This window comes from Rhinolophus sinicus, linkage group LG02 (genome assembly GCF_036562045.2).
Source record: "Rhinolophus sinicus isolate RSC01 linkage group LG02, ASM3656204v1, whole genome shotgun sequence".
Taxonomy (NCBI): domain Eukaryota; kingdom Metazoa; phylum Chordata; class Mammalia; order Chiroptera; family Rhinolophidae; genus Rhinolophus; species Rhinolophus sinicus.
In genome coordinates, this window is record NC_133752.1 from 3,382,047 (window position 1) to 3,394,231 (window position 12,185).

Here is a 12,185-nt window from a genome sequence, read left to right on the forward strand (position 1 = left end):
GAGAAAGACTTGTTGCAGGGCCCTCAGCAGCCCGTGAGGGGCATGGGATTTGAGCAAATAAGCCTTTGTCTCAAGCCTCTGCTTGGGGTGACAGCCCTTGGTCACGGCAGCATAGCTTAGCCGAGCTGGGAACTATGACACCATCTAGAGCTAAGGATGTAAGGCTCAGGGTGTGACAGACTAGGGTTGCCTCGAGAGCCGTCCCACGCCAGAGCACATGCTCTTAGCCGCCTACTATGTGCTGGAGGAAGGAGGGAGGGTGGAAGACAACCCCGCCCGGCTATAAAGGACCAGCAGGGACAATGGCTGCAGCCCAGGGCTCCTGCCTGCACGAGCTGGCCAGGGTTCTCCACCCAGGACTCTCGGACGGCCTGTGGGCCTCTGCCCGCCTCCCCTCACTTCCCAGCCCCGTAACAGCAGTTTCTGCCCCGGCAGTCAGACCTTGGGGGGCAGCACACATGTTGGCCCAGGGTCTGGAAAAGATGAGTCTCCTCTGGTGTCCATATTCCTTCCCCAGCCGCCTCAGGGAAAAGCCGGCCAGCTCTGCATGCACGTACGCACTGAGAATGGCCTCAGTGCCCACCGTGGTCCTTCCTGGGGGCAGGGTTCTGCCTCTGGAGGGGCATCGGGAGGCAGGGAGGGAGGGAGAGGATGACACTCCCTCAGAACCCCTTGGCTGGGCCGAGGGGTCATTCCAACCGTGTGTTTCCCAGCTTCTGCGGTTTCTTGGCAGCTCCACGCAGGCCCTGGAAATTCTCAAGGTGTTTCTGTTACTCATCCCTTATAGCTTTAATAAGAAACAGGCAGAGGGGGCGGGGAGAGGCGGGCTGCAGCCCCTCTTGGACCTGAGTCACCCTCACAGCCATGGGGACAAGACAGGCCTGAGGGTGGGGGACGACTGCAGACATTTTCCTGGTTAACAATTTAGTTGCTGCTGCTGGACCAGTCAGCCTCCCGACCCTTGGGCGACCTCACAGGCTGCATTCTTCTAGCTCTTTCTCTGTAGGCCTCGGTCAGAGCCCAGAGCGTGGATGGTGTGTAAAACCTTCCTGGCTGGGTGTCCACTGTCTGTCTGTTTTCTGGTCTCCCCAGGAACTGAGACGTCCTCCAGTGCCCACAGTGCCCGGCCAGGGCCACCAGGCCTGGGCAGGTAGAGAGCTCCCCATGCTAGAGGAATGCAACCCAGGGAACCGCGGACAGAGATGGCCCCAGGCGCCTCCAGCAGCCGGCTGGGGTTGCCCAAGTACCTATTCACGGGGGACCCTCCGCGCCCGAGCCGGCTGGAGCATCGGGAAGGGGAGTGTGGCCAGGCGTGGACCCCGTGCTCACACACACTGCTTCTCTGAGCTCTGACTCTTCTCTGGCTAATGACCAATTCGAGCTCCTCACAGGAGCGTTTGAACCACAGTGCGCTTGTGATGAAAACCTGAAACAGCCTGAGAGTCCAATTCTCTCTCATGTCCACAGGCTTTCGAAGAGGCTCTCCTCGGGCTTAGAGGACTTGGCTGCCTCCTCTCTCCTTCCCCATCCTGCAGGTGACCCAAGGCCACCCTTACGCCACCGCTGTGGGAAGACATGATGGTGCCCAGGGCAGGCGCCTGGGCCACACCTGGCATCCACAGCTGTCCTTCCAAGGCTCTCGGGGAGAGGGCTGAGTGAACACAGGAAACTGGCTCTTTGTGCAGGAATTTCAACGTGAACATCTGCGGCCCCTTCTGGTGGCGTTTTCTTACCAAGAATGTCCCTCTCAGTTTGGAGCCTGCATCTAGCGAGGAGTGGTGGGGAAATTGGCTGCCGGGTTGTCAGGACCTTCTTCCAGGGAGGTCTGTCCACCTGGGAACCTTGGTTTCCTCAGGGTGGTGGGTTCAGGGGTATCACCTGTAGCACTGAAACCAACAAAGTGGGTGAAGCATGAGACATGACGACAGGAACAGCAGTGAGGTAGTGCTCTGAGATCCAAAATAATGGTCAAATACAATGGAGAGAACACAAGCAATGCCCACCTCAGGGGACAACGATGTGGCTGTGGGCCCAGGCTGGGGTCTCCCCTGGGGCCTCACAGAGACGAGGTGCCGGCGGGCCGGGCTCTTACCTGGGGCTCATCAGGTTGCTGGCGGAGTCCAGCTCCTGGCAACAGCAGGTCAGAGGTCCCCGATTCCTTGCCGGCGGTCAGCCATTCTCTGCTCCCAGAGGCCGCCCGCGAGCCTTCTCACATGACCCCTCCACCGGCAAACCAGCGGTGGTGACCTGAGTCTTTTGGGTGCTTCGAAGCTCTCTGACTTGGCTTGCTGGAGGAAACACTCTGCGTTTCAAGGGCTCACCAAGGTCAGGCCTCCCAGATAACCTCCATTAAGGCCAAGTGGCCATGGGACTTCCACTGCATCTGCAAAGCCTGTCGGAGGAGCCTGACTGAATAAGCAGAGGGGGGCATCTTTACACTTCTGCCTACCACACCCCAGGCCCATGCTTGGTTTTTCACCTATGTCAGAGTTGGATAAAAGGATCAAAATCCATGCCTTTGCTAAGAGATAATAATAAAATGCAGCTTGTGGCATCAGCCACACTCCAGGATGGACAGGCGCACGCGGCTTCTGGCTTCAGCCCTGACGGGCACGTGGAAGCTGGGATCACTCGGGGAAAACATGGAAACACTCTGTCTTTTTCTGCCTGCGTGACCTTGAGCAAGTCGCCTAAGCTGGCTGGGCCCCTCCTCACTGCCCTGTGGGCGGATCCACAGGGGCCAGCTGCACAGACCCTGGCACCCGCCAGCACGCGCTCAGCTGCTGAGCGTCACACACGGCCAGCAGGCTGTACAGCCATCTGCACAAGCGTCTCCCTCCCGAGGACGTTTTTCTTTTTAAATGCCACCCCCATCCTTACTGGGGCTACCACATGCCATCTAGCTTGCTGTTCATGCACCCCTGCCCAGGCCACGCCATGCCCTTTGCTGTGAATGCGTTCCGCGGGCTGACTTGTCTGGAATCATGTTTGGATCCATGTGTGGGAGACTCCCATGCAGGTAGCTTCATCTCCTCGTGGAGATGACTTGCACGGAGGTAATGAAGTTCCAGACCTCAAGGAATGAACCCAGTGGAACAATGTCGCCTCTGTACACCTACCCCAGTTCTCTTTGGAGCAATTCCCAATGTGGCCACGAGGTGGCAGCACACGCAGGCCTCTTCAGGGAAATCCCGTTTTGGACAGAATCTAGGGATCCAAGGTGGGCTTCGTGGCCGACCTGCACTGACCCATGGATCACTGCACCCAGCGTGGCAACCACGCCCAGTGCTTGTCTGACTCAGGACACAGCGGCTGAAATCCCTGCTGATTCCCCAGGCTGCACCGTGAGCTATTCACGGCAGGATGCCCAACTGATTTCCTCTGAGCCCCAAGAAAAGTCAGGAAATGCATTTTTGTTTCCTTTAAACCTCACAATAAATGACATGATCCCAGGTTTATAGGTGAGCAGATCAGGGCTCAGAGCAAGTAAGTGACTTGTCCAAGTTCATAGCCAAAGAGAAACGTGACATATTGTTTTCAATTTTATTACAGAAAATTTCAAACAAAAGAAAATATCGTAACTTGCACAGTATTCTTCATCCACCTTAAACCGTTATCAACATTTTGCCACTTCTGTTTCTCCTGGCCTCTTTTTTTTTTAATGGGAGTTTTACAAAGCAAATTCCAGACACTGTGGCAATTTACTGTAAATACTTCCACTTACATCTCCAAACGATTAGGACATTTTTACCTAACCACCAGGCCATTATCTCTTCCTAAGAGAAGTTTCAATAACACATGAGTATCTAATTCTGTTTCTATTAAAATTTCCCCCACCATTTCACAAATGTCTTTAGTTGGTTCTAGCAGATCCAAATAAGGTCCACACATTCCCTTCAATTATGTCTTTTCAGCTCTTTTATCCTCAGACAGTCCTACCTGGCACGTAGTAGGTACTCATGCAACATTACGAATGCTGTACTGGGAACAAAACGAAATAATGGAGGTTTAATTCCCCACAAAGTGATCAGGCACTTGGGAGACCACAGGTCCCAGCCCTCAATGGCGGCAGACAGGACAGCAAGCCAGGCATCACTGAAGCAGGAGCCCGGCCACGGCTCGGGGGCCTCACGGGAGGGACAGCCACAAGGGGAGAGAACCAACGGCACCTTCTCTTCAGCTCCTCAGCTTCTTCGTGGCACGCGTATCGTAGCACTGACCTTTGTCGGATTTATGAGCTTTAGCTGTGTTCCCAAAGTTCTCCTAGGTGCTGTTCTTTTGTTAGCTTTTGTGTTTTAGTCTGAGAAAACTGAAGGTGACAGAGAAGTGCAAAGAAAGCCAACATACACCCAGTCATCCAACATCAACACGGCTGACATTGTCACATTTGCTTCCTGGGTTTTGTTGTTGTTTTAATAAAACTCACGGATAGCGATGGAGTCCGCTAACCACCGCGCCTTGCTCCCTCTCCCCGGTCGTCACCCAGACCACGAAACAACATGAGGGAGGGGAGCCTCCCAAACCGGTTTTAACCATCGGTTTCTAACGTACCTGCAGGTGCATGTTGATGTGTTTTGCCCTTAAGCTACTTGCATTTAACGAGCACTGAGCGCTCCGTGCCCGGCACCGCGCCAGGAGCTGGGGCTGTAAGGAGAACCGGGCAGATGACCGCCCGGGCCTCACGTTGACTACGAGAGCAAAGGGCGGCACGAAATGTGAAATAGGCATTTAGAACAGAAAACCCGCAACTCACTCCCGTCCGCCGGGATCTGGCGCACTTCCGGCGCCCGCCCCACCCCCATACTTCCTCCCCATTGGTTTTTCCCTTGACCACGCCCCCCGCGAGGGTCTCCTCCCACTGTTCCCTTCAACTTTCACCTCTTCACCTTCTGGGTCTCCGGACAGCTTCAGACCCCGCCCACCCTCCATAGCCCACATTATTGGTGATTACTGTCCGTCCATCAGAGGAAGATCGGTCGCGGATTGGTTGTGAGGAAGTAGTTGGGCGGGAAGTAGGCACAGAGTCTGCGCGAGTTGTCCAGCCCTTGAGGGGCTGGGCTAGAGACCTTTGCGCATGCCCAGTACGTGCACAGGGCCGACGCAGGTGGCAGTCATGGCGGGTCGGTGTGTGAGGCTGGCGCGGCGAAGCCTCCCTGCTTTGGCGTTGTCTCTTAGGTAAGGGGCTCCCGGCTGCGCTGGGCTGAAGAGGGGTGCGGCCCTCAGGGCCGCCCTGTGCGGGTCTGGCCCGGGAGCGGGACGTCGTGGGCCGCGGACACCCGACGGGGGCATGCCCCGCGGCTGGGCTTCCTGGCACTGCCCTGCTGGCGGGCCTGCGATGGCAAGGACGGTGCCCCGTGTGCCCGGGGCCTGCGCTGGTCCCCGCGCGCGTGTCCCTGGGCCCGTGCACAGCCCCCACGCGCGCGCGCACCGGGCCAGGCCGGCAGCACAACCAGGCGCGTGCGCTCGGGCCGCGTAAGACTGGTCCCCGTCGGCGCTCGCCCGGAGCGTCTGTGGCACCAGGGCTCCCTCCCGTCTGCGGTCCACGGGCTTTTTCCACTCGGCCCGAGTTATTTCTCCACCTTCGCCTTTTCCGGAGTCCGAGGTCAGAAGTGCAACGGAGCCTGTCCCTCCGTGGGGAGAGGAAGTTTTTAGACAAGTTCAGTGACTCCACAGAGAGTCACAAGAGTCAGTGCCCTCACCTTGTTTTTTTCCCTCTTTTTCTTTTTAACCTGTGGCTTGTGCTTTTTGAAAGTTCTACCTCGTAAGTTATTTTGGCAAGTACTTAGTATCTTGTGTGTTGGAGGAACTGCCCAGAACCAAGTTACTTATTAGAGGAGCTGCTTCGGGGCAAACATTGGGTAGAAGCTGGGCAGAGCAAACCTTGCCTTTTCCTCACTCACGTGAAGGGGGAGCCCAGGCAGGCAAGGCGGAGATTGCAGAGTGAAAGGGGATTAAAGTGGGATTGTTCGCCTAATAAGTCGTGTAAAACAAAATATGGGAACAAAAGAGCCGTAACCCACCTGGAATACCTGAGTAAAAAGGTTTTTTGCCCAAGTAATTTGTGGCTTTGTATCTGGAGTTAATTGCTAGAAAAGAGATAACCAGTCGGCATTAACTTCTGTCTCTGAGAACGGGTTTTGTGGGAAAAGGCTCAAATGGGGAAATCAAGAAAGTTGAATTGTAGTCATGGCCTTTGGAGTAACTAAGCTCTCTGAGACTCACTTGCTCTCCCTGTAAACCACAGGGGGCCCGGACTCAGCCCTTTTGCATCCACCCCTGCACTGCGCTGCTCCCCAGCTGCTCCCCAGCCCTCAGCTACTGGAACAGGTCTGCAGAGTGGAGCTGACCTGCACAACAGCTGTGACTCACACCCAGGGGTCAGAACAACTAGAAAATAAAACGGGCTTCACAACAGCACACCCAGTTTTCAGATGATTCGCTTTTTGAAATCAGAAAAATAAAAACCCAGTGAAAGGTTATTGCTCCCTACCCGTCACCAGACTAAGGAATTCTATCCCTGTCCTACAGGCCTAAGACCACATATACATACATACACAGGATTTCTGGTCTTTACGCAAGTGGGCTCATATTCTGTGTGTTTCTGTAAATTGTATTGCTTGCTGCACAGTGTTCAGATTGTGGAAGCAACAGTTCACTCCATGTCTTCTGTTTCCAGCTGAGCACTGTACTACAGTTACAGTGCTGCTGCAAACATCCTTGTACATTTATTCTGTCCTGATGGCTTTCCTGTTCACTGAGGCAGTTTTCTCTAATCTGGGCAGAAAACCGAATGTACTAGTTTATTTTCAGATTGGACTGTGGCATAACTAAGAAGAGCTCCACTGGGCCTGGTGAAGAAATCTGGCTATTTTGTGTATTTTAAGGCTGTTCTGTCATGTATTAATAGCTTTGTGACCTCGGGCTTATCACTTACCCTTTTTCATAAGGGGATCAGATTGGAGAATATCTTAAGTCACTTCCTGGCTTAGTTGGAGAGCTCTTTGTCTTTCCCTGTACAAAGCCCATGCTTCCCTACCTCCGAGCCTTTGTCCGAGCGGTTCTCTATTCCTGAAGTGACTGTGTCGTCTGCTGACTCCTTGTGTGTAACTTATCTGTCCTTCAGAGCCCCCCCGCACAAAGCCTTCCATGGTCTTTGTTTCCCAAAAGCTAGACATCTTCTCCTGCTCCGAGCCTCCCAAAGCACATGGCTCCTCTCCTGTCACTCCAACCCCACATTGTAGTTTGGTGTGTGGGTACCTTTATGCGTGGCGGTCAGTACCCTGTGGCCGGGAGCCCTGCCCTGTCAGTCTTTGTAGTCGGCACCAGCACTGGGCCTCTGCCGGGAACAGCGCTCCCTCCGTGCGCAGGGGGGGTCTCGAGGACTGTAACTCAGGAGGTGCTGAGGTTGCAGAGAGGAGGGGGAGGTTGGTACCTCAGCCCTGGCACACTGATGTACTAGTTTTGGCTCATGTGCAGATTTTTAGTCAATAAATAGCTTCTGTACATCATCTCAAATTTCCAAACTCGTGCCTCTGACTTTAACAGACAAACCAAGTTAATTCCTAGCATGTGCACTTTCCTTTAGGCCCTCTCCTCGGCTGCTGTGCACGGCTACCAAACAGAAGAACTCTGGCCAGAACTTGGAAGAAGACACAGGGCAGAATGAACCGAAGACAGACGCTCCCGCTGCAGAGAAGATACTCATGGAAGAGAAGGTCAAGTTAGAAGAGCAGCTGAAGGAGACTATGGTAAGGCCGCCCGGGCTCTGGTGGGGAAGGAACCGTAGTCTGCTCAACTCCAGGTGAGTTCTTCAGAGGATGTCTGGCCAGCCTCCGAAGCCAGGCGAGTTCAGCCGTCTGTCCAAGGATGAGTTGGGTCCTGTAGCAAGTTACTGCTAAAGAAGGGACTAGCACCCAAATCCTGTGTTGTGTGGCTCTGGTTCTGTCATGAGAATCATCTTTACGTGCCACATAGCTTATGTTGAATTGAGACTTAAAATGGTCCTTACAAATGAAGTCTGCTCGGTTGGCTGTTAAGCAGGTCCTAGGCAGGACTAGGGTTGGGGCCACGGGCGTGGGTGTACGGCACGCTTGTTTTATGAAGAATTAGTAACGTGGGTTATTACTCCATGTGAAAACGCGTAAGCAGCACAAATCTAGTTCTCCAAGGATTTAAGAACGACAGTATCAAACAGGACATGCTGACACTGTTCTAACGTCTTTGTAGATATTAACCCTCACAACAACCCTGTTTACAGCTGAGGAAACTGAGGCACAGAAAGGTTAAGTAAACTTCCCAAGGCCACCGAGTGCCAGAGCCAGGGTTTCAGCCTTGGGGTCCTTGCTCTTACCCACTGCCCGGAAGTTGCCTGAAGCCTGAAAGCAGATGGAGCGTCGAGGCCCCCAGCGTCAGACAGCACATGCGAAACTCCCAGGCTCAGAAGATGTGCGCGAGTGTGGGAAACGTGGGGAGAAATGGGGAGGGTCCCAGAACGCAGATAGCATTGTACAATCAATGTGTGAACTGAGCCGTGTCTGGGCAGCGGTAAACAGACCAAAGCTGGTAGCTCTTCGACGGGCTAGAGACCTGAACTGGCCGCCCAGCTGTGTGGTTCTCCAAACCTCAAGGTGTGGGCAGCACGGCAGGTCGGCCCTGACCAGGGAGCTGGAGGTTCTGCCAGGAAGTGATGGGTCCCTGTGGAGGGGCGACGAGCCCGTCAGAACCTTGCACAAGAACGTGGCTTTTTCTTGTTCTTTCCATAGCTGTACTCTAAGAATGGCCCTGGGGGCTACATAAATACATGTCACCTTCATATCTCATTCCCCACTCGCTGGAAATACTGATGCGGGTGTAACTTATCTCTGCCTGTTAAGCTGCACTGTCAATAGTCCAAACTGTCAGACGTCATCGTAGATGTCTATATTCTGACTTAGAGTTTGTTATGTCAGATTTGCTTTCCTATGAATTTGTTCCATACTTTACTCATGTAAATTCCTTTTTCTTCTTTTTTTAGGAAAAATATAAGCGAGCTTTGGCAGATACTGAGAACTTGCGGCAGAGGACCCAAAAATTGGTGGAAGAGGCAAAATTATATGGTAACTTGAAACATGATACTGATCTGGAAAAATAGGCCGTAGGGGAGGCTGGAGTTGGGTGTGTATGTGGGTATCAAGCAGCGAGACCAGCCAGGGCGGGACCTGTGGGCTGCATTCCCGCCCGTTTTTAAGGTGGGTCAGCAGAGTCTAAGGAGCAAAACTGGAGCTGTGAGTAGCATTTAGCATTGTGAATGCGATTCCTTCAAAGGAGGCACTTCCGGTCCTTCCACAAGGAGACCGTGGTGTGACCCTGCAGATGATTCCAGCAGGTCAGTTTGTCTGGTGTTCATTTCCTTAGCTGTACCGGCAATAACATGGACACCACTGAAGAGCTAAAACGCTGCCTGCGTTGTCACCTTTGGACATTTGTCACTGTCCTTCCCAGTTTACACTGGAGATCCAAGGGCTAAATGACTTGCCACTCATCACAAAGCTAGAAAAGGCACCATGCCAAGGCTGGTGCCTCCCCATAGGGTTTATTAAACCTGAGGCTATTGTTTGAGGACTTGGGGACCCCGTGTTGGAGGTGAAGGACCTCAGGCTCCCCGTCAGGGGCCAGGTGCCAGTTTGAACACTCTCGTGAGCCCTCACTTCCGTTCAGCATCAGAAGCATTTTTTTTAAACCACAGTTTTTGTTGATGTAAACACTGCCTTGAATTTTGAGTGACTTCCAATGTTACATCTATTAGATTAGGGTGAAGGCTGGGGGGTGTCTTGGAACTTCCACCCCACACTGCCAGGTAGTTGCTGACGTTTCCGAGTACTTACTGTCTGTGCCTCGGTCCTCAGGACTACGCTGTGGTAGGTGCTGATGTGGTCCCATTAGAAGTGAGGACGCTGAGACCCAGGGGTTGGCCGGGTCACACAGCAGCTAAGTGATGGCCCGCTGTGGCCCAGGCACCATGCTCACTCCCGCACAGCTGCCTGTCCCTGCGCAGTGGCTGTTCCGTGTGCGGATGGTGTGCTGTTGGAATGTGCCGTTTCTCCTGGTTGGGGGCAGCGTCATTGGTGAGATGGCTCTGCAGATTTTCATACCTAATTAGCTCTGTCTAAACCCAGAAAGGCTTTTGGTTCTTTACGTTTGTTTCCAACCAAGCCGTTGAAATCTAGGACGGATGAGTGATTGACAGGGCTTACAATTTTGAGTTGTCCACTTGGTTGATACGGGATACAAATGATGCCCTTCTCTAACTTCGTGTAGGCATTCAGAGCTTCTGCAAGGACTTACTAGAGGTTGCGGACATTCTGGAGAAGGCGACACAGTGTGTTCCGAAAGAAGAGATTACGGAGGACAACCCTCACCTGAAGAGCCTGTACGAGGGGCTCGTGATGACCGAGGTCCAAATCCAGAAGGTGTTCACGAAGCACGGCTTACTCAGGCTGGACCCGCTGGGGGCCAAGTTCGACCCCTATGAGCACGAGGCCCTGTTCCACACGCCAGTGGAGGGGAAAGAGCCAGGCACGGTGGCACTAGTTAACAAAGTGGGGTACAAGCTGCACGGGCGCACCCTGAGACCTGCCCTGGTGGGGGTGGTGAAGGAAGCTTAGCTGCCTCTGAGGGGTCTGGTGGGTTGGGGGTAACCACTGGCTCTACATCTTAAAAGGCTGGTTCATCTTTTTCTCATCTGGATACTTTTGACTTTTTCCCAAACCTTACTGGAAAGCGTTAGTGAGCAGCAGCTAAGCAGAAAATTAAGCCAACTGTACAGCTGCGTTACCGAACTCTAACTCGGGAGACGGTTGGTTGGTTTTAATACACGTTTAATAATAGTTCCACATGCGTACAGAACAGGCTGACGGGACACTACTGGGCCCTCAAGTACCATGAATAAGGCTACATCACTCAAACTCTGGTGACGTCAGAGTATTTTCAATGAATAAAAAAAGGTCTGCGGGAATCCCGCTGTCTGGCTTGCTGGCCTGTGTCTCGCTGCAGCGGGCAGGCTCCGGGAATACTTAGCCCAGCACATTTCATTCAGTGAAGGGAGGTAAGGGTTCCAACATTTTTCTTGCTAAGAAAAATTGCCCTGGTCAAGCGCATGAAGTTCATTTATCACTGCTGTCCAGCTGCTAAAAGTGACCAGCTTCGGGCTTCTCCTTGGAGGTGTGAAATGAGCAGACACACCTTAACACTTCTCACCACCTTATTTTGCCAGTAACTGAATTTGACACAATCAGTGACTTGGCCCCGTTCTCTTCATCCGTGTGTAGAAATGTTTCAATCTTACATTCATCTAGTTACTGATGACCTGAAAGTCTTCCCTAGTAAGATGGACTTCCTCAAAATCTGAGGACTGCATGCTTAGTAAATGTTAATGTTAAATTTTTAAATTTTATTTAAGGATTAAAGCCCTATGATGTTTATTTTCCTACTTTCTGATAACTATTTTGTGTCCTTTGGTGAGATCCTTACGAAGGAAAACATGACTTACCTTTCCCATCCTCTGCTCAAATCCTGAAGCTGTCAACTTGGCACACCCATGCACACACGTGTTCACTTCCCTCTAGTGCAGCCACAGGCTGGCACGTGCCTAGGCTGATGCTGGGGGCACACGTGTCCGCCTAAGGACCCCGCGAACACTGAGCCGCAGCAAGAACATACAGTCTGCAAAAGCTAACGGTGACTCGTGTAGGGCCCTCCTAGGGCGACAGGAAGAGGGGAGCGACTAAGGTGTCTGTTAAAACAGGAAAAACAACCTTCCACTGCTTTGCTAAGGGTACTGCAAGGGCTGAAGATCAATACTGTTAAGTCCGTTACTGCATTAAAAAGCTGGGGCGGTCAGTCTAGTAGTTTAGAGGATGTAGGTAAAATTCCCGTCATTAAAGTTTCAATTTATACGATTTCAAAACATTTTTCTCTTTGCTTTTAAGTTGCCTTAAATTATTTGGTCAAAAACACACCCCACAACTAAAGGCAGCCCATCCTAATACACTGAGAAAACAAGCGACTGGGCGTTATAGCTCTGCTTTTTCTGCTGGAGCTGTGAGTACATCTCACCTCCCTGGAGCTCATCGGTATGAGAAAAGCTACGCAAAGCCCTTTCCAATCTAAGTCCTGAGAGGGGCCACCCCCTCACCCCTCCTTCTTCA

The 12,185-nt window shown here is 52.6% G+C and overlaps 1 protein-coding gene and 1 long non-coding RNA gene across 2 annotated transcripts; one reads left to right on the forward strand and one right to left on the reverse strand.

Moving 5' to 3' along the window:
• Positions 1–798: 798 nt before the first annotated feature.
• LOC141569015 (uncharacterized) lies at positions 799–4,790 on the reverse strand. The gene is made up of 3 exons (XR_012492410.1): positions 4,552–4,790; positions 2,093–2,409; positions 799–1,886 (listed from the first exon to the last, which is right to left on the reverse strand). It is a non-coding gene; the product is annotated as an uncharacterized LOC141569015 (long non-coding RNA).
• A 238-nt stretch (positions 4,791–5,028) lies between these two features.
• On the forward strand, positions 5,029–11,946 carry GRPEL1 (GrpE like 1, mitochondrial). Its single transcript, XM_019748204.2, has 4 exons — positions 5,029–5,175; positions 7,586–7,748; positions 9,014–9,095; positions 10,297–11,946. Exons 1-4 carry the CDS (start codon positions 5,075–5,077, stop codon positions 10,641–10,643), a joined length of 693 nt encoding a protein of 230 aa, XP_019603763.1. The 5' UTR covers positions 5,029–5,074; the 3' UTR covers positions 10,644–11,946.
• Positions 11,947–12,185: the final 239 nt, after the last annotated feature.